The sequence below is a fragment of the Cupressus sempervirens genome, chromosome 2 (genome assembly GCF_028749045.1).
Source record: "Cupressus sempervirens isolate cs-2001-9-10 chromosome 2, ASM2874904v1, whole genome shotgun sequence".
NCBI classification, from domain to species: Eukaryota; Viridiplantae; Streptophyta; class Pinopsida; order Cupressales; family Cupressaceae; genus Cupressus; species Cupressus sempervirens.
In genome coordinates this window covers 529,860,120-529,881,326 of record NC_143119.1, presented here as the reverse complement: position 1 = coordinate 529,881,326, position 21,207 = coordinate 529,860,120, and the positions used below count along the sequence as shown (strand labels likewise).

Below are 21,207 nucleotides of genomic sequence, written 5' to 3'. Positions count from 1 at the left end.
TTTGTGGAGAACCGAAGTTTTGGTTTTTAAAACACGTCAAATTAATATCCAGACATTAAGGTTAAGATTTTTATGTTACAACATTTTACGTATGTTTTAATAGATTGTTAAAAAATTCTAAATAAATAAAAAATAATAGTTCAATAAAGCTGACATGCCTCTTCTACATCCATTTATAAAAATAAATTCAAATAAATGAAAAGCCCCATGAGATTTTTGAACAATCCACATGTGCATTCATGTAAATGGTACATCATATCCTTACTGATATTGTATTATGCTACTTCCGACTTCCTACCAGTCCTCACGTTTGATCCGCAATAACTTGTCATATATAACCCATGGGAAACTTATAAAATGCGGGTTGTTCTCATCTTTCCCTTCATAATCGCCGAAGCCCCAATAATCAGGATGATAGGTGACATGGTACCAGGCAGAAGCTTTTGCGTACTTATCATAATTGAAGCTGCTTTCACCATCATCAAACCATGACCTCGCGTCCTTTTTGAGAGCCTTCATTTCTATCATGATGGTTTCTCTCAGATCTCCAAACTTCGAACCACGTAACTTGGACAAGCTGAATATATTTCCACTGACTATTTCTGCTTCGTACTTAACTCCATAATGATACATTAAAGTAGCTAATTTGGTGTCATACCAATTTTTGTACATTAGTGCTTCATCCAGATAGTTTTCATACCCCAATACCTCCAAATCCTCATCATAGGATTTTTGGGCAACTTCCATGGTGAATGAATTTATAAAAAGGGCCTCTGTTGCAACTTTTTTAATTGCCCTGTAAAGTTTGCCAATAATTCGCTTTGATTCATACATGGGTTTATCCTCTTTCTCCATGAAATCAGGGTATTCTTTTGGAGTTAAAGAAGCCGGAATCTGAGCAGGAATGCCAGTTTTAGGAAAATCGACTGCTGTTGAAAAGAGTCGGGCCAACTCTAGACAAATCTCACTCCGAGCCATGTTGGGCTCCTGATCAGCATACACAGTATGCCTATTAGATATTATTCCCAATGTGTCATTTAGCATATAATCTGCAAAGTATTCTTGAATCTCCTGCATCATGAAAGTAACCTTGATTAGGGACAGTCCAAGATATAGTAGCACAGAATCGTATTACAATATATTGACCTTCAAAAACTACCATTTCCTATTACTACAAATGTTACTAAGCTGATATTCCAAAGAAAGGGGACTTTAATGCTTGTGGAGAGTAGTCCCGCATGTTTAAATTTTAGGATAATACATGGCTGCACCCTTTTAAAGGGATCCACAAGCTCGAGTAAAGTTACAGAAACGCATCTACTGATCAGTTCAGCAGAAAGGCCAGAGCATCACAGATTAAAGTACATGAGACCAGAGCATATTTCTTACAACAATCAGCTAAAAATGAAATTTTTGCTTGAATGTTCGACTCCATAGCAAGTGTATGTTAGTTTGGGATTACAATCTGCAAGTCCACTTTGGTGCATACAGGTCAATATCCAACCAATGCACTTAAATTCACCAAGCATGAGCTTCAATGAAACAAAAGGTTTCTAATTGAGACATTCAAAAGGTAAATATAGGGTTGAAAGTTAATCAGTTATCAATATAAAACGCACAGAGCAGGTGAGAGACTGCTAATTATAGTAAATGATGTTTCTGAATTCGATTGTGCACAAGTTTTTAACATCAATGTTTCAAATCACATTCCGTGATCCATCATCGGGGTGAGAAGAGCTGAAGAGGAAATAATGATAATTCTCTATTTTGTCAAGCACAACACTCGAGAACAATTCAAGAGTAAGGACTAAAGAGTTGGAAAGGTATTTTACATCTCATATCCTGTGGTCAAATAGGAACCAGAAGAATCAAAGGAAATGGAACATTGAGCAACCAGAATATAGAAGCCAGAACTCTTATCACACACACTATTATGAAGAAATGTATAAGGTTCTTAGTGAGGCATCACCTCAGCAATCTTTCAGTCGTATAGGGACTTAATGAAGGATGAGACCTTCCACTTGTGCACAAGAAAAGAAAAGCCATCGACTCAAACAAACAGGACAAGAAGGTGAGTTAGACTACACCAACAGCCTCTTTTGCTAAAACGAGCATACTTAATGGTAAAAACCATAAATAAATGTGTTACCAGCTATGCTAAGCTTTAAAAAGAATTAAGGGATGATAATAACAAAAGCACTAATCTGTGAATTCCATGCTTTAAATGTTGAATATAACTGCAAATAATAGCTAGACAAAGATATCTGAAATCTACATGAACCAGTCATACCTCAATTGTCACCTCATGATCCAATTCATCTGCTGGCTTTGCCACATAGTCCATCGGCTGGTCTTGTTGGGGCGGTATAAGAGAATTGTCCCAGCTTACAAAATATTGATCACCATCCAAATCACTGCCTGAACACTCGTCTGGATGGGGTCTGCATACTCAAAAAAGTAATAATGTAAAGCTTTGCCAAGTTTTATCACCTGAAAAATGCTCTGCTGTACAAAAATGAACCACATAAAGCAAAATGGAAATAGAACAAATAGTATAGAAGTTTTCAGATATTTACTCTCTTCCTTCAAGTATTTTGGGTCAAATTATCAATCCAGCAAACAACTCCATGTTGTGAAATTCATATTATGTTCTATGAATATCAGATTTCATGGTATAGATTTTCATGCACAAAATCATGTTCCACCTGACTCTTTAGAAATGCATCATTTCAAGGTATAGATAAACGAAATTTTTACAGGAATTGTATTTTACAAATCAACAGAATCCAGGAGGCCATCCAAAAATCAACTCTCAGATAATATTTGTGATTTCTCTTCACAACACTTCAAGAGTTCTTTACATAATGATTAATTCCTAGTTTGGAAAGCTTATTCTCTTCATTTAAAATTGTGTATCTCATATGAAATGGGATTTCAGACCAGAAGATTCACCTCAGATTCCTAGGTGTCACTTTTCTACTTTCCTTTGTGATAACTGTCACTGTGGTTTTGAGCAATTGATGTTAGGTGCTGCAATCATCCATTGCAAGATATTGTGTAACAGATTCAACACAGAGTCCCTCTGTCCTAAATATCAAGAAGAGTGCTTCACCAGTTTCAGCTAAGGCTCCTATGTCTGAGAGAACAAATTGCAAACTCTGAAAGTACAAATTAGCATTTATGATACTATATAGGTGGTCTGATTCATAGTTCAAAAACTTAACCAAGAAGAACCTGAGCATCCCATTCTTTTGACTAAGCTAGGGAAAAAGTAAATTAAAACGAAATCCACATATACACAAAACAAACTTGAAACATGTTTGAGATAAAGAAAGAATTTATAGAATAAATATGTTTTGGTCATAGTAGCAGTATTTAAAATCAAGAGTTCATAAAACAAAAGACTAAATGTAATTAAAAATTACTTAGAAATTAACTGGGTTACTAAAAACTGCTGAAATTTTTGTTAAAAAAGATGAAGTTTTCCATTTTGTTATCTTGAGCAAAGGAAAGGGGAAAACTCTTCTTTTCCATCTGGCTTTATGTTTGGCATTTTAAAAGATCAGAGTGGAATTCTAGGGACGGCTATGTCCAGCTAAGTCTAGAGGCAAAACCCATCATGTTCCCTAATATATGCAATATATTGTGCCATTGGCCTCTGAGAACACAATGACCTTCTGTTGAATGTCAGTTGTCATAAAAAAAAAAAAGAGCCAACCATTAATGTACCCTTTGATCACTTCACAATCAATTTATGCCGCTTAGAAACTTATTGCTGGAGACAAAATACAAAAAAAAAAGTCAGGCACATTTTTAAAGATCCGTAGCATGTTTTCTTTTCATTAGGTGAGTGTTTGCAAGAACATTTACCAAGCCTGTTTTAAAAACTCAGGATATTGCCAAGAAATTTATGATTTTCCTGCATTGAATTGGCAAGCAAATCCATAGTAAGTTATTTGTAGGCAGGAAACCTCGTGGGTTTGGTGAGAACTTGTGGAGTTTGAAAATTATGGTCTCACTTATTTTATAAGTGAGGGAAGTCATTTTGTCATAACAAATAAATGCGGGATAAAGAATAATAAGATATAGGAAGAATATCATATACGAGAGTGGGTATATAATATGCTCTTTTATCTTTACTAGGTGTGACATTGAAGGAATATTTCATCCTTAAAAGTGCCACCTTTCAAAGATAGCTTCAATTTAAAAAGTAGTGTGACTATGTGGTGATAAAGCTAGCAATTACTGTTAGCATATTATTGAGTATATTCCTAAGGGGGAGATTGTTAGCATGTTGGGGAGATGTTGAGCAATTGGCACTTGGATTAATTGCTTATGTATTGCATTCATGACTTGGTCTGTCATTGATGTCAACATATATGTATTCTGGTATATGACAGACAGAGTTCTAGTACATTGTAGAGGAAGATTTGATTAGCGAGGTTTGGGTATAGCAAGTTAAGCTATGTGGGCTTAGATTTATATTCATGGATGTGTTCAGAATTCAGATGCTACATTTTTATTCGCTTAAGTTGGTATGAAGATTGAAGTGAGTTACAATTGATTTATTGAAGATTGGTTGCAGGCCAGTGTGCAGGAAACAATTTACTGATAATTCAGTTGTATCTGTTACACAAGATGGAATGACGTTATGCAAGCTTAGATTGTAGTTGAAGACATCTTCATGATAGCAGATTCTGGAGATCATTATGTGGAGGTCACTGAAGTGTAACATGTGATATGTTCACAGGCAATCCACTATGCAATTGGAATTTATTTTGGAAGTTGTAAAATGTATTGTAGTGTGTGGAACATTATTGTAATATCATATTGAGGTCCTATATTACTCACTGTATATTGGAAAAGCCCTAAGGCCCTCAATTAGTTATTAGGTCAAGGTATAAAGGAAAGGTCATTTCTTCAGTTGTAAGTGTAATTCATGGTTGTGTGTAAGTGGAATGTGTGTTATGCGAATTCGATCAAAGCAAAGAAGCAGAAGATGTTGAGATTGGTTTGAGAACTTCAAAAAAACTGTGTTGGCAAAGAAGTTGTATTGCTCAGTTCACTACTTGGGATATGTCCTAGGGATTTTTTTTGTGTAATAGTTCTGAAGCATTTTGGATAGTGGATTCAACTATCTTCCTCTCAGCCCCTAATAGGGTTGGAATCTTCTAACAAGGATCCAAAATCTCCTAATCTGTACTAATTGCATTGTAATTGACTCCTAACTGGGTCACATCCTTTCACAAGGAACTTATATACATCATTTTGTGGGCATCATTCTCAAAGGGGTTTTCCCTCTGATCAAGGGTTTCCCTAGTTAACAAATCATTGTGTCATTGTGTGTGTTTTGTCTCATGGCATTGTTCATATTGTTAGTTATTGAAATTGGATTTGATAAGTTAAGTTCAAATTTGATTAAGCATACAACTAATTCACTTCGCACCCCACCCCCTCAATTGTATTGCTGGACTTTACTTTCTAACAATTGATATCAAAGCATTAGGTCTTTGATCAGGAGGTTTAACAGCTAAGGAGATCCATGGCATTCAAGAAAGAAAGTCTGAAGTTTAATGGAAAGAACTATGATAGTTGGAAGGACAAAATAAAGATCACTTGCTATGTGTGGGAATTGACTACTCGATGCTCACAAGGGACAAGAAGACTATGGAAGAAGAAAAAGATCTAAATTCTTGCCCTGTAGAATAGAAGGAACTTTTCATGTACAATATGTATGCAAGGGAAGCATTAATCTCTGCACTTCCAGAAGTAGAATTTGGTGAGGTAAAAGATCTACATCTTGCTCATGACATTTGGACAAGGTTAGAAGCACTATATGAAGGAGATGAACATGCAATTTGTACAATTGGAAAGCTATGATTGAGAATGCAAGAATGCGGGAAGATAAATCAGTAGAGCATTTACATGGAGAATCTCTGAGATTTTTGCAGGATTTAAAGGTTGTAGAGGATCTATGACTGAGATTGAGGTATGTTACAAAATTTTGAGATATTTGACCACCGCTTATGAGAATAAAATCTTAGCTATTGAAGAGATTATACCAGTTATGCCAAACTTTAATAGAGAAACACTGATTAAGAAATTGCAAGCATTTGAGTCAAGATTGCAACAGAATTTACCCAGATTTGAGGCTACTTTTAGAGCTAGTGTACAAAAGGATAAAAGAGTACTAACTAAAAGTGCAAGCACTAGTGGAGATTCTGCAAAGATGTTGTCAAATACAGATGTAGAAGATAAGAAGATTGAGGAAGCTGTTTCATTGGTTGCAAGGAAAGAACCAAGAGGCAAGAAACCTTTTGCATGTTGAACTTATAAAGAATTTGGTCACTTTTCACATCAATGTCCTAAGAGGGAAAAGAAAGTGAAACCTCAAAAAGCCTTACAAATCAAAGATTACAAAAGATTGCTTCTTTGCTGATGAAGATGATGAATTTGATTTTAAAGAGAGAATCTTTCTAGAGAGTGGTGATGAAGATGAAATAGGATTTCTTATTATAAAGAAAGTCCTGTAAAAGAAGAAAAAGCACTTGTATCACATGCAGAAAAGAAAAAGTCTGATAGGATAATAGATAGTGGATGCTCACATCACATGACACGTGATAGAGAAAAGTTTGTTGAATTCAAAAGTTTTGATGGTGGAGTAGTTAGAGTTGGAAATAATACTCTATGTCCTATTAAGAAAAAAGGATCTATTACACCTGATGGTAAAACTAACACTAAGGATGTCTATTTTGTTGATGGATTGAAACATAAACTTTTGAGTGTTGGACAGCTTGTAGGCAAGGAATATCCTTTGCAATTCACTGAAAAGATATGTAGTATCAAAGACAAAGATGGTAAACTAATTGGAACAAGTATAAGAACTAGAGGTAATGTATTTCAATTGAATACTATAGAAATGACTTGTTTGGTTGCTAAAAACGATGATAGTTGGTTATGGCACAAGAGATTTTATCATATAAACTTTGATAACATTGTCAAGATCGGTAACAGTAATGCACTAAGAGACTTGCCAAAGATTATGAAACCTTTTAACATGATTTGCAAGGAAAATGTGATGGCTAAGAAAAAGAAGAATTCATTTCCAAGCAAATTATTCACTGCATCAGATAAATTTGAGATTATTCATACAGATTTGTGCAGTCCTACAAGAACTAAGGCATTCTTTGGTGATTCATTGATAACTTTACAATAATGATGTGGGTAGCGTTTCTTAGAAAGAAATCTAAAGCATTTGAGAAGTTTAAGATATTCAAGACTAGAGTTGAGAATGAATCAGGATTAAAAATTAAATGTTTAAGATTGGATAGAAGAAAATTCACATCAAATCAATTTAACATCTTTTGTGAGGATAATGTAATCAAGAGACAGCTTTCAGCTCCTAAGACACAACAAAATGGGATAGCAAAAAGAAGGAGCAAGTCAGTAAGTGAAGCAGCTAGAGCAATGATGCTTGAAGGAAATGTTCCACATATCAATTGGATAGAAGCGGTTACTAGAAAAGTATACACTATCAACAGAGTTCAAATTAGACGAGGCACTGATAAGACACCTTATGAACTTTGGTTTGAGCAATAGACCTATCGTGAAATACTTTAGAATCTTTGGAAGAAAATGTTATATCAAGAGAGAAGATGACATAGGAAAGATTGAAGGTATATTCTTGATTATTCATTGAAAAGAAAACCATATAGACCTTATAATCAAAGATTGAGAACAGTTGAGAGTGCAAAGGTAAGAGTTGATGAGAAATTCAGGATACAAAAGAGGATACTTGATTATGATTATGACAATAAAGCAAGTACTAGTCAAAGACTTAACAATCAAAATGGACAAAAACAATTCCATGAGATAGATAATGATTTGCAGGTACAGATTGAGGAATCTAGAGATGAACCTGAACAAGAGGCTAGACAAGAGCAAAGGACACCTAAATATGTTGCAAGAAATCATCCTGTAAAACAGATCATTGGCAGCAGAAACAAAGGAGTGATGATAAGGAATAAGGTAAATGACAAGCTATGTTTGAGTTTACAAGTTGAACCTAAGACAACGGATCAAGCATGCAAAGATGAATATTGGATGAAGGCTATGAGAGAACTTGATCAGATTGAAAAGAACAAGACTTGGGAACTGGTCCCTAGATCTAAAGATAAGAATGTTATTGGCACAAAATGGGTATTTAGGAGCAAGATGAATGAACAAGGTGAAGTGGTAAGAAACAAAGCACGGTTGGTATGTAAAGGTTATTTACAACAAGAAGTTGATTTTGAAAAGACTTTTGCCCCTATTGCAAGACTTGAAGCAATAAGAATGTTTTTGGATATGTAACATGGGGAGTCGCACCCTCTCCCAAACCTCAGAATACCCGTCCCCAAGACGTCCCCGCACTGGGTACTTGACTACCCAAGTAACCTCATCTTCATCATTCCACAGCCATGCCGCCACTAGGATGGGTACCTAAATTTCTATTTGAATTTTGATTTTTGAATGTTACGATTGGGTATGTAATATGTTACTATATTGAATGTTCAATTGTTCTAGTTCATTTGTACCCAAGTACCCCCGCCTTCGTCATTCTGCAACCATGCCACCACTGGGATGGGTACCTAAATTTATATCTAAATTTTGAACTTTGAATGTTACTATTGAGTATGTAATATGTTACTATATTAAATGTTCAATGGTTCTAGTTCAAGTTGCAATTTTGTTATATTCAAATATTTTAATTTGATATCTTCTACTAAAACCTCATTTCATAACTAGCATTTCAAGTTCTATATGTATACTATACAACACCCCTCCCTAACCCCTCGTCCCCTGGCTGTCCCCCCTACCATCCCGAAAATAAGGCTTGTTTTCCCCCTATCCAAAAAACTCGTCTCGGCATCTCGTCATCCCGATGTACCAGTGTAACACTGGTTTTTAGCTTATGCATCTAACAAAATTTCAAGGTATATCAGATGGATGTCAAGTTATCATTTTTTAGTGGTGAACTTGAGGAAGAGGTCTACATTGAACAACCTAATGGTTTTCCCCTAACTGAAGAAAAAGACATGGTTTGAAACTAAAAAAGGCACTATATGGATTAAAACAAGCTACTAGAGCATGGTATGTGAGATTGGATAAGCGCTTGATAAGATTGGGATTCAAGAAAGGTAATGCACACAGTAACATGTACTTGAGAAAGAATTCAAATGGTTTGTTAATCATTATAGTATTTGTTGATAATATTATCTTTGTAGCTAATGATGAGGCTAGTGAGAAATTTTTGACGAAATGAAGAATGGATTTGAGATGGGTATGATTGGTAAGAAGAAATATTTTTTGGGATGGCAAATAAGTTAGAATAAGGATTGAATTTTCATATCACGGACTAAGTATCTAAAGGATCTATTGATGAGACTCGGATTGGAGAACTGTAAGCCAATTGGTACACCCATGGTTACAAGTTGCAAATTGTAAAGTAAGGATTTGTTCCTAGTGCAATACAAACAAGGTACAAATCAGTGATAGGAGGATTGCAATATCTAACTCATACGAGACTAGATATAGAAAATGCAGTTGGAATTGTTGTGAGATTTCAAGAAGATCCTAAAGAAACTCACTTAGAAGCAGTAAAATGAATATTTAGATATTTGAAGGGTACATCAAAGTATTGATTATGGTATAATAAATCACATGATTTCCTTTTATGTACATACACTGATGCAGATTGGGCAAGAAATGTGAATGATAGGAATAGTACTCGTTATGGTGCATTCTTCTTGGGAGGAAGATTGGTTTCTTGGCTAAGCAAGAAAAAGTATTGTAGTTCACAAGCTCCAACAGAAGTAGAATATGTAGCAGCAACAAACAGTTGTATTCAGATCGTTTGGATGAAGCAAATGTTGAAGGATATAGGTATTGAATTTCCATAACCTATTATCATTCATTGCGACAACACAAGTACAATAAGCATGTCAAAGAATCCAGTTTTACATTCAAAGACAAAACACATTGCTAGAAAGTATCATTTTTTGAGAGAGTTGTTGAAAAGGAAATAAGATTGGAGTATGTCACTGCAAAGGAACAAATAGCAAATTATCTTTACTAAACCTTTGGCTAAGGATACTTTTGAGTACCTAAGAGGTATGCTTGGGGTAATACCCCAAACTATTTTAGAGTAATTGATGCAAGGATTGCATCAGTCCAATATAATTAGAGCACAATTCATTCTGAACTAGATGCTTGATGCTACTCCTATGGGGGAGCAGTAGTTGTTTTGGACAGAGTTACTGAAGAACTCGTGTAAAGTTTTGACATAACAGTGTATGTTGCCACTTAGCTTTCTACAGATTGTTTTGGAGATGATTATAATAATGAGAGCACTTCAGATTCTTAGATTGGCATTATGGCAGCTTTGTCATTAATGTCAATGGGGGAGAATACTACATGAAAAACTTGTATATAGATGGTATATGAATGGGGGGCAGCAACAATATGGGAAGAATATTTGATGTTAATCGGGGAGTATTCAAATTGAAATTTTGAGATCATTTGGCATTTATGGTTTCTCATCATATGTTGCCATCAATTCCAAAGGGGGAGATTGTTAGCATATTATTGAGTATATTCCAAAGGGGGAGATTGTGAGCATGTTGGGGAGATCGTTGAGTGGTTGGCACTTGGATTAATTTCTTATGTGTTACATTCAAGACTTGGTTTGTCATTGATGTCAATGTATATGTAATATGATAAATGATAGATAGGGTTGCAATATATTGCAAAGGCAGATTTGATCAACGAAGTTTGGGTATCGCAGGTTAAGCTATGCAGGCTTAGATTCATGTTCGTGGATGTGTTCAGATGCTACATCTGTGTTCGCTTTAATTAGTATGAAGACTGAGATGAGTTATAGTTGATTAATTGAAGACTAGTTGCGGGTCAATGTGCAAGAAACATTTTACTAGTAATTAAGTTGTATTTGTTATGCGAGATGGAATGAAGTTAAGCAAGCTTAGATCAGATCATGGTTGAAGACATGTTCATAATAGAAGATCCTAGAGATCATTTTGTGGAGGTCGCTGAGTGTAACGTATGATATGTTCATTAGTAGACAACTGTGCAATTGGGATTTAATTTGGAAGTTGTAAAATGTATCGTAGTGTGTGGAACATTATTGTAATATCATATTGAGGTCCTATATTACTCAATTGTATATTGGGAAAGCCTTCAAGGCCAACTCAATTAGTTATTAGGACAAGGTATAAAGGAAAGGTTGTTTCCTTGGTTGTAAGTGTGATTCGCAATTGTGTGTAAGTGAAATGTTTGTTGTGTGAATTTGATTAGAGCATACAAGCAGATCATGTTGAGATTGGTTTGAGAACATCAAAAAAGTTGTATTAGCAAAGAAGTTGTTGAATTGGTCAGTTCACTACTTGGGATATGTTATCCTAGAGATCTATTTTGTGTAACAACTCTAAAGCAATTTAGATAGTGGATTCAATTGTCTTCCTCTCAGCTCATAGCAGGGTTGAAGTCTCTTAACAAGGATTAATTGCATTGTAATTTACTCCTAACAACATCACATCCTTTCACAAGGAACTTATATATTAGTAAATCATTTTGTGGGCATCATTCCCATTGGGGTTTTCCCTTTGATCAAAGGTTTTCCTAGTTAACAAATCATTGTGTATGTTCTATCTCTTGGCATTGTTCATATTATTGGTTATTGAAGTTGAATTTGATAAGTTAAGTTTAAATTGGATTAAGCATACAACTCATTCATGCCTATCTCCCCTCTCAATGGTATTGATGAACTTTACTTTCTAAGAATTACAAGAGTCAAAAATAAATTTTTAAAAAGCATGTTCTTTCTTTATTTAGGGTTTTTTAATTTATTTTACTCTTGCATATCATTTACAAATATCCCACTCATACAAGCATACAAATGAGACCAATACAAAATCTTTATAAGAAAACACACTAGAAATCACCTACAGAAGACCAAAATTCACAACTTAAAAATCCACTTTATTTAGAAACCATATACACATTAGAAGCCAACTATGGAATACCAAGAGACACAAATTAGAAGTTCAATGTGTTTTGAAATAGTCTTCTAATTCATAATATTTTGAACAAACTTGAGGTTGTCTAAGGAGATGAACAAGATTCTTAAGGGTGCCGAAAATAATCCTCAATCCAATGCACTTAAGAAGAATCGAAAGATAAGTATCAATGCTTGAGAAGGATAGCCATTAAAGTCTCAAAGGGAGTCATCTTAGCTAAACCATGAAATGTGTTCTACCACCGCCACTTGTAGGACTACTCGTCTTGTACACTACATAAAATTCTAACTTTATGAATATGTCCATTAACAAAAGATTTGAAAAGTTTAAGAATGGGATGAGGTGTTGAAATGGGGATGATGTAATTGTTTTCCTCGTTGTTTGATAGGGATTATGCTCTCATATGTATCTTGCTCCTTGTGGTAATTTGATGATAATGCATTTTTAATGGTGGCTAATAGGGTTTTGAGGATTCTTATGATCCAGTTGGCATTTTGCATTTCCTTCCTAGATTGATGTGTTTGAGGCCGTTTTTCCAAGTCATTATAGTATAGACCTCCTAATAGATACATTATGGGGATACATTACAGATTTAGACTCTAGTTGACAAGGACTTGATATTGTTGATTATTTGGATTTGGAACCTATGTTGATGGTGTCATGATGCCTCATGCTTATTTTATGGATTATTGACTTAGATGGTTACTATGGTAATGCAATTCAATACATACCTTCATGTGAATTGTTGAAAAATTGAAGATGAAATTCATATTAAGATGAGAAGCACTCTCATATGGAAACTTAATGGTAGGTCTTAAAAGTGAATTATTATGCAAGTAATTTTATGAGGATATTATGTTGTTAAATTTGTTATGAGCTTTGATTAACTATATGGAAACGTGGATTGGATGTTATATGCTTGATTAAGGTTACTTTCATATACTCTATATGCTTGATCATTGACAAAATTAGAGGAAATTTATTAGTATGATGTGAAACAAATTAAGGTTAATTAGACCCGACGTGTGAAACATGTTTAAGAGAAATTGATATCATTAGGATGTTGTATGATGTTTAGTTTGCATATACCTTATACCAAATTGAATTTCGAATATTGCTCTAATGATGGATGGATTATTGTGAATGCAATTAGGTATGCTTAATGTTGTTACTTGGTTATCTTGATTATATGTGTGATCTTCATGGACTACTAATCTTCGCATTTAGTGTGTAGGAAATTAACCATGAAATTAAAATCGATGAACCAAGGTTTTAGCGTTGGAGATTTCTTCTCAAATTTTAGCAAATTTGTTAATAGAAATTAGGCTTTAGTGTTAACCATGAAAGGGTGTGATATATATTGATGTGTGCATAGCATCTATATAGTGTTGCATATAGGTTGATGGGCAAACTTCAAAATGTGGCATTTTTTTGATAGAATAGTAGAGTAAGACAAATAAATGTATCACTGATGAAGGAATCTAGGACTGATTATATTTTTCTTTGAAATCAATACAAAATTGTGGGTTCATCCCACCTTTACCAATAAAAAATGTTGACATATCAAAAGAGAAAATGCATGACTTTATAGGGAGAACATGTAAAAAAATATTTTAACTAGCACTTTACCCACATAGGAATTTTTACTCGTAGAGCTTGCGTACAATGCTTTAGAGTATCCAATTGTTACATTTCTACCCTTCCACAGTTTGTAGCTTGTTCTATTGTTGTTTACTCTAAGCAATTATATGTTGGGAATGTAAACTGTTGTAAAAAACTTCTCTCCAAAATATGTCTGAAAATCTGGACTCATTAAGCATTGTTCTTACCGTTCCTTGTATAATTCAATTCTTCCTCTCAACCTTTCCATTATTCTATGGAATCCTTGTAGCTATGTATCAGCTCTTGATTCCATTATGTTCACAGAAGTCTGAAATCCTGAAACCTTAAAATCAGTCTAAGTCTGAAATCTTGAAACCCTGAAATTAGGGTATCTTATTACCTATCGACTTAAGAACTACCAAAAGGGTATCCAAATCTTCTTCTAGAACACATCAGACAAGTTGGAAAGCACCCTTTGTTTGGCCGAGTAGGTCTTCCAATGAACCTAGTACGATACTTTAAAAAATCCCAGACAATAGATCTCAAAGAGGTAGTACGAAACTTCACCAATTTTGTACGATAATCTAGATAATACTAGTACAAAACTTTGCTAGTTTTGTACAATAATTTTAAAAGGTGAGTATGATACTTATCGATTATTGTAAGATAATCCAAAAAGAAGTACAACACTAGGATAGCATCATACAGGGATGGAAAATGGTCACCCAAGATACTCATAAAGCCAATCAGTTGACTCATAAGGCAAAGTAGGGTAAGAACCTCCACGCTAGGGAGTACTAGAACCACCAAAGTTGACGAGTGATCACTCGAAAGCATAAAAGAGATCAAATAACCCTAACATACTAGAATGTCAAAATAATAGCATCTATCCATCTAAATCATAGCATCATAAGTAAGACATGAGAAAAAGCATCATACCATCTCAAAAAATGATATCAAAAGAACATAAATCACAAGGAAACATACTTTAGAAACCACATAGAATCCATCAAGCTCTACTCCTAACTAGAAGGCCAATTCTATACATCGATCCCCAATAGTGATATAGGTAGCTAGACCTCCCAACCACGTAGAATCTAGAGGCCCACTCATTTCGTATTAATGGAGATAGTGATCTGACAATGCAGTACAATAGGTCCTAGTCATACACTCTATGGGTTAACTATGCAAGGACTCTAGTGGAGTGTAAGTCACTTAGAATCAAGAAGCCCAAGCTATAAATGGTGTAGAAACAAAAACCCCTCAAGAGATCGTCGCATTGTGCCCTCCCACCGAATTCTGTAGAAGATTGGCTATCGTTTGAACCATAGTTATGGGACTCGGACTCGCCTCTGACTCGGAAAGTCAAAATCCGACTCGGACTTGGCTAGAACTCGAAAAATCGAAAAATCCATGAAATTCAAATATTTTTAAAGATTTCAAGGTTTTTTCATGCATCATTTAGTCAATTAACATCAAATACACAATAATTGAGATAAATAGAAACTACTTAACACTCATACACAATTTTGCATAGATCACATAAGTATAACAACGAATTTCTGAAGGAAAAAAAACTAAATAACATAATATAAAGTTAAACATAGTATCACTGTCAAATGTCTACAATATATAAAATTCATGGAATCAAAAGTTTAAAACATATTCAAAATATCAGCTAGAGTGTAGAAGGCTAAGGTTCGTAGTAGCCTATGCCCTCCTACGAATATGCCTAAGATAAGTTGTGGAAGACTCAGATATTGAGAAATATGTTTATTACAGCTTATGTGCGCATTGTAGACAACAACATGGTTCTCAAGTATGTCTATCAATTTGCTTGGCGAAACACAACCTTTAACGATAAAAGTCTTTTAATAACAATTATAGTTGACTTACAAATTTTTGCCAAGCAAATGATCAAGGACATAGCCAGCAACACATATACACGTAAGTCTGGAAGTTTAAAACTTTATGTACAACACTAGAGAGTTCTAAAATTCATGAAGAAGTCAAAACAAAAAAAAAGGAAAAACTCATATACATCATTATAGAATTCTAACACAAATATATGTAAATCTGAAAATATTTGTACAACATTATTGAACTCTACAATGCTGAAAGCGACTTCTTCATAATGAAACCTAGATAGTAACCAATATTGGCAGTGAGCCCCACATCATTTTTAGAATTAATGTACACTAAAAAAAAAAGACCTTCCAAAAATCTCTATCTTTTTAAAAAATAGAAAAAAAATTTAAAGAAAAAAAGATCGGGAGTCTTGGGCTCGGGACTCAGCGAGTCCCTGGACTCGGCAAGTCCTTCGACTCTGCCACGACTCGGTTGAGTCCAAGTCCAGAGTCTGATTCCAAAGGCCATGTGCCTCAGAAAGGCTGCCTCTACCTCAGACTCGCACAATCCCAGAGCAGTGGTTTGAACACACTGTCCTTATACTAGCTCCCTTGGGGTGCACAGCTACCATCCAAATGGGTAGATCACATATCTAAAGTACATTTTACTATCCCTTATTAATTTTGGTTATCACTTGTTAGAACCTCTTCATGTTACCATGTCGGCCACTTTCGGGTTGGGGTACACGACAGAAGCCACTCCATACATCTACCCCACACACTTATGCTCATCACACAATAAGTGCCCATAGGTAATACAATTTCCCAGCCCAACCCCCAAATGAATTACATCTCATCTGACCTATTTCCAAGAGTTCAAGTCTCGTAAAATCCCGTCCCACAACCATCCACACTAAATTAGTGCTAAATAAGGGTTGGATAAGAAAACAAGAAACACTAAATGTAAAAACACACTCAACCAAGCATATTGTTAGGAGTACAAATTCAACACAAATCCTAATGAAGACAAAAAAACCATGGTTGAATTGAAAACCTAGCATTTATTCTAAATCTACAACCAAAATCAATGCCAAGAAGTACTGAAGAGAGCCATGTGGCATGCAAAACGAGGCAATGCAAAAATCACTCAAAATGAAGGTTGTCAGAAATTGAAAAATTAAAACTAATTATCCAAATGGTTGCCAATCTCCCAAAACTCAAATATAAAAATCTAGTTCCAAGCTCGTATGCAAAAATAGTCGGCATAACAACTCAAAACTTACAAATTTCGAAGTTAGAACCCCCCAATTCCTCACACGCGCCCAACCAAGCCAAATAAATGTACAAAAATGGAGGGGAACACTAGTTCTCAACCTCTAACCCTATAGCAATAAAAAATAAATGCTAAAATGGGCCAAAACTATTAAAACGGAAAAGCCCTACCTCACAGCCAAAAGGGCAGACACAAAAACTGACGCTAGAAAATAGAAGAGGTGCAAAAGTCGACAAAATTCTTGGCAAAAAAAGAGTTTCGAGCTCCGAAATCAATTATCCTATTCTCATGGTGATCCCACAACCACAACTCACCCAACGAACAAATCACTAAAAATATCACAAGGGATTTTGGAGGATTTTCTCCAAAAGTCCTAAATTAAAATGTTAGAAGTGAGAATAATCTCACTTTTAGCCAATATAAGCACTTTTTACAAAGTGAAATATAAATTAGATTAATTAAAGAATCTAATTTTCTCCCTTGACCCAAATAAATCTGGCAATCCCAATTGCTTGGGAATTAACTATGGCCAATTAATCGATAAAAGAAATTAATTTAAATCAATTGTAAAATTACCTTCAATTACTTAAATTGCAAATCTTAATAACTTCCATGACTACTGTGGATTCCTAAATGCACAGACACGCTCACAAGTCTAATTAAAAATGTATAATGAATCCCAAATTTTACCAATTAACTAGAGGGTTTATTATTATAATTAACAGAGATACGTCACCCATACATGGACAACATTGGATCAGTATGAACAACTAAATCACTAACTCAATGTGCCAATGTCGAGGATATTAGTCCTGCACAATAAACAACCCAGTCAATTGTAAATGCATGATAATAATATATCTGAAGCAACAGTGTGTAAAATCGCGTAAATAATCATTTAATTAATCTCATTAAAATAATTTATTTAAATCATTTATTTGCAACATAATAAAAGTTTACAACAAGAATGATATCAATATCTATACCACAAACACATCAACTATAATCCAATAAAGTCCATCATATATCCATAAACAAGGTTTATATTTGAATACAAAACAACCAAATATCATCATAAAGCATCTCAAATGCACATAAACATGAATATCATAAAGTATCACCGAGCAAAATAGGTCATGGTACAAAATGCAAACACGGGAGGCACTGTAGGAACACTTGAGTGCTAGAATTCTAGAGTGCTTGGGCGTATGAATCATGGATCATGAATGCTTGTGGATTTCTTGATATGGTATGAGATGAGAAATGGAGCAAATGGAAGGGTTTATATAGAGCTCAAAATGGACTAAGTCCCACAAGTCGACTTGCCTAGAAATTAACACCCCACATGTTCCTACACACGGGACCCAAAGAGGAACCCAAAATAGGTCCCAATAAAGGGTGCATTGCGTCCTTGATTGGTCAAGGGCTCACTACGCCCCTGACAAATAGGTCCTGGAGCCTCTAGGATCCTTTTGGGATCCCAAAATTGGTCCCAAATCTCCAAAATTAGATGCAAAGTTTGAGATATAGTCGTTACAGTGCAAGGGGCAGATTCCAACTGGATAAATGAAAGAAAGGGAGAACTTAGGAGGATAGATCCTACATCAAGCTTAACACTAAATATGATTTTTAAAGAGGATCTATTAGGTTTTATCCCAATTCCACCTAGGATGAAGGACATAAAAGGGAAGAAGGAATGAAAGATGCAAGGAGCTTAATGATATCGGATTAAATAGGTGCTAAACCTTCACTAAATTGGACTCCGTCCAGTTTAAGATGGTACAGAACTGGTTAAGGAGATGAAGGAGATTTTCTCATAATCTAGTAATCTAAATAGTAAGACATGTGTTCTTACGAATTCCGCTATAGTGATCAATACCAAAATTGCAGAAGTTGATGTTGACATGGCTACACTTGTGAGCCAACTTGACCCTATCACTTCATCTATGATGGAACACATAGCCAAGATTGGGGAGTTTTCACTGAGAGAGAGAATTGGGAGCAGAATAAGATCATATTAGAATACAATTAATTACAAGGTATGTTAACACCCCATGTGGACATTATGCAAGTACACTTAAAGAATGTTGAAAAGCTAATTGGTAATATCGGAGATGAGTGTTGTTGACAACATGGAGGAACTTGCAGCTGATCTTAATGGTCAAATCATTGCACTTACTAGACTGCAGAAGTCATAGGAACTTCTGTTAACTGGTGCAAAGGAAAGTTCAAGATTGTTTTTGACAAATCATGAAGAGGTGAGCGTTTGTATAGACCATTTTTTCTATAGTCTTTGGCATTATTGCCAAAAAAGCGAGAGAACGTCATTTAGAAAAACAGGGAAACATATAGGAAGGAGTAACAGACTATGTACAAAGGAGGAGATCGATAGAAATAGAAATTAAGGGGTAGTTATAAACTTTTGGAGTATTAACTATTATGAACAACAATTGGTAAGGGAGCACAGACAGTTTGGAGTTTTGATTTTTTTTCCATTAATGCCAATGGGGGGAGAATTTTGGTTGGAAACTCGTAATAAGGTTATTGATGACGAATTTGGAGTGTATGGTTGTCATTGCTAGAAAACATTGTATAGGTAAAGAAATTATTGTGTACTTAGACATTTTTTAATGCCATAACCAAGTCTCCTTTGTGTCATAAAACATTTTTCTCCCTTGATCTCGCTAGCATCAAAATTTACTAGGCAAGATTACCTACTGTAGCTCACGTACAAATTGGAATACTATGCCCACATGTTTTCTACTACCATGGATTTTTTCAATACATTTTCCATTCGAATAAGAAAATGTTAATCTATAGATAAACAACTACAATAGGGACTTCTTTGGCTTAGAAATTTCATGGCATTTTCTCTACCTTCATTATTGCCTTGGGTGCCTAAGATTGAGAATTTCTTCTCTCTTTTTGATTGGCATGAACTACAAACCTTTGAAGAACTAATTTTCCCTACCTATGCATGTATCTTGTAGTGAACATTGCAATGGTCATTTTGAGACGGATATTGATCCTTGATTTAACCATGTAAAAGCTTTACAACAAATAGTGCAACACCTTTGTAATACCTTCACCCTCTGCTTGATTTATATTATTTGTAGGACTCCCACAAACAAAATTTGAACCTTTATCATACAAATTTGCAAATTAAAGTGGAGAATGAAATATTACACACTATCCAAACTCCTCCCCACTAAGTTCTCATGCCCTCATGCCTAAAAATAGCATATCACACACATTATTGCCATATAAATCATCTGATTGGTTATCTTGATGGAATTGACTAGTGTTTAGAACTTCTCTATATCATAAAGTAATGCACCATTTAGCTACTAGATTGTAGTGAACAATTATTGGCATGTAAAGATCACTCAAATTCTGGTGTAGCAAGGCTGATGCAGCCAAGATCAAAGAATCCCCAAGGGAGATGTCTAATCTTCCAACAAGAGTAAGCAGCAGCAAAAATGTACAAATAAACTCAAAAATAATGAACACAATATGGAAGAATATCACTAGATTATCATCAAATTGGCCTGCAAATGCAATTTATAGATTCAAGATGTCAAGATCCAAAACTAGCCTTCCAACTATTCTCCTCTCATTCCACTCCCTCTCTAAAACAAAGACTACTAACCTACTTATATACAAAATCGTCAGCCACAAGTCGACTTATCCAATCATTCATTTCCAAGACAAAGGAAATGCGTTACAATAGGTAAGTAAAGACCCAAATCATAAGAACAATCCTCAAATGAATATATCATTCTATGCGAACATGCAAGAGAGTCGCTGAAACGTATTAGAACATAAAACAATGTGCCAAAACACATTACATTCCATGAATCTCCATTGCAAGCCGCACCTTGCAACTTGGTCATTAGAAGAGGAAAGCCAGATGTAAAAACCCTAACTGGCTTCTAGTTTGAATGTTGATGCACAACTTATGTTTTTTGACATTTTATGAATTTTATAAATCCTTCATAGAAAATGTATCAACAACTTCAAGAAATTTAATATGCCAATATGAGAAATCAGATTGTAAATGGAAATAAAAACCACAATGCACTTTATTTGCTATTATCATCAATCAGAATTACATATTATTAAATGGCACCTAGATTGCAATATATATTTGACAGGCCATCTCACCAAATTGCCCTCTTACTGTCCACGTTAGCTTCTTATTGCCAATACCCAGCTGTATACACTTGTGTCTTCAATATAGAAGGTTGTGAGAAGAATGGCGTGCAAAGCTGATGCTGAAACGTGGCTTCCAAATACTTCACACAGAGCTGCTGGAGTGTAACACAAGGCCAGAATTCTGATCGCAGCCACTGCTGGTAATTATTGCAGCCCACAACAGTCATTTACTGGCCCCCCAAATCTGATTATAGCA

At 34.9% G+C, this 21,207-nt stretch overlaps 1 protein-coding gene across 2 annotated transcripts in view; it reads right to left on the bottom strand.

Moving 5' to 3' along the window:
- Positions 1 to 172: 172 nt before the first annotated feature.
- Positions 173 to 21,207, bottom strand: part of LOC149573288 (putative RNA-dependent RNA polymerase 1) — an 87,724-nt gene continuing 66,689 nt past the window's right edge. For both annotated transcript variants that reach the window (XM_089814497.1, XM_089814496.1), the window contains exons 4-5: positions 2,291 to 2,441; positions 173 to 1,071 (exon numbers count right to left, since the gene is read on the bottom strand). In XM_089814497.1, coding sequence (XP_089670623.1) covers positions 295 to 1,071; positions 2,291 to 2,441 — 928 coding nt within the window. In that variant the 3' untranslated portion in view covers positions 173 to 294. The remainder of the gene's footprint in view (positions 1,072 to 2,290; positions 2,442 to 21,207) is intronic.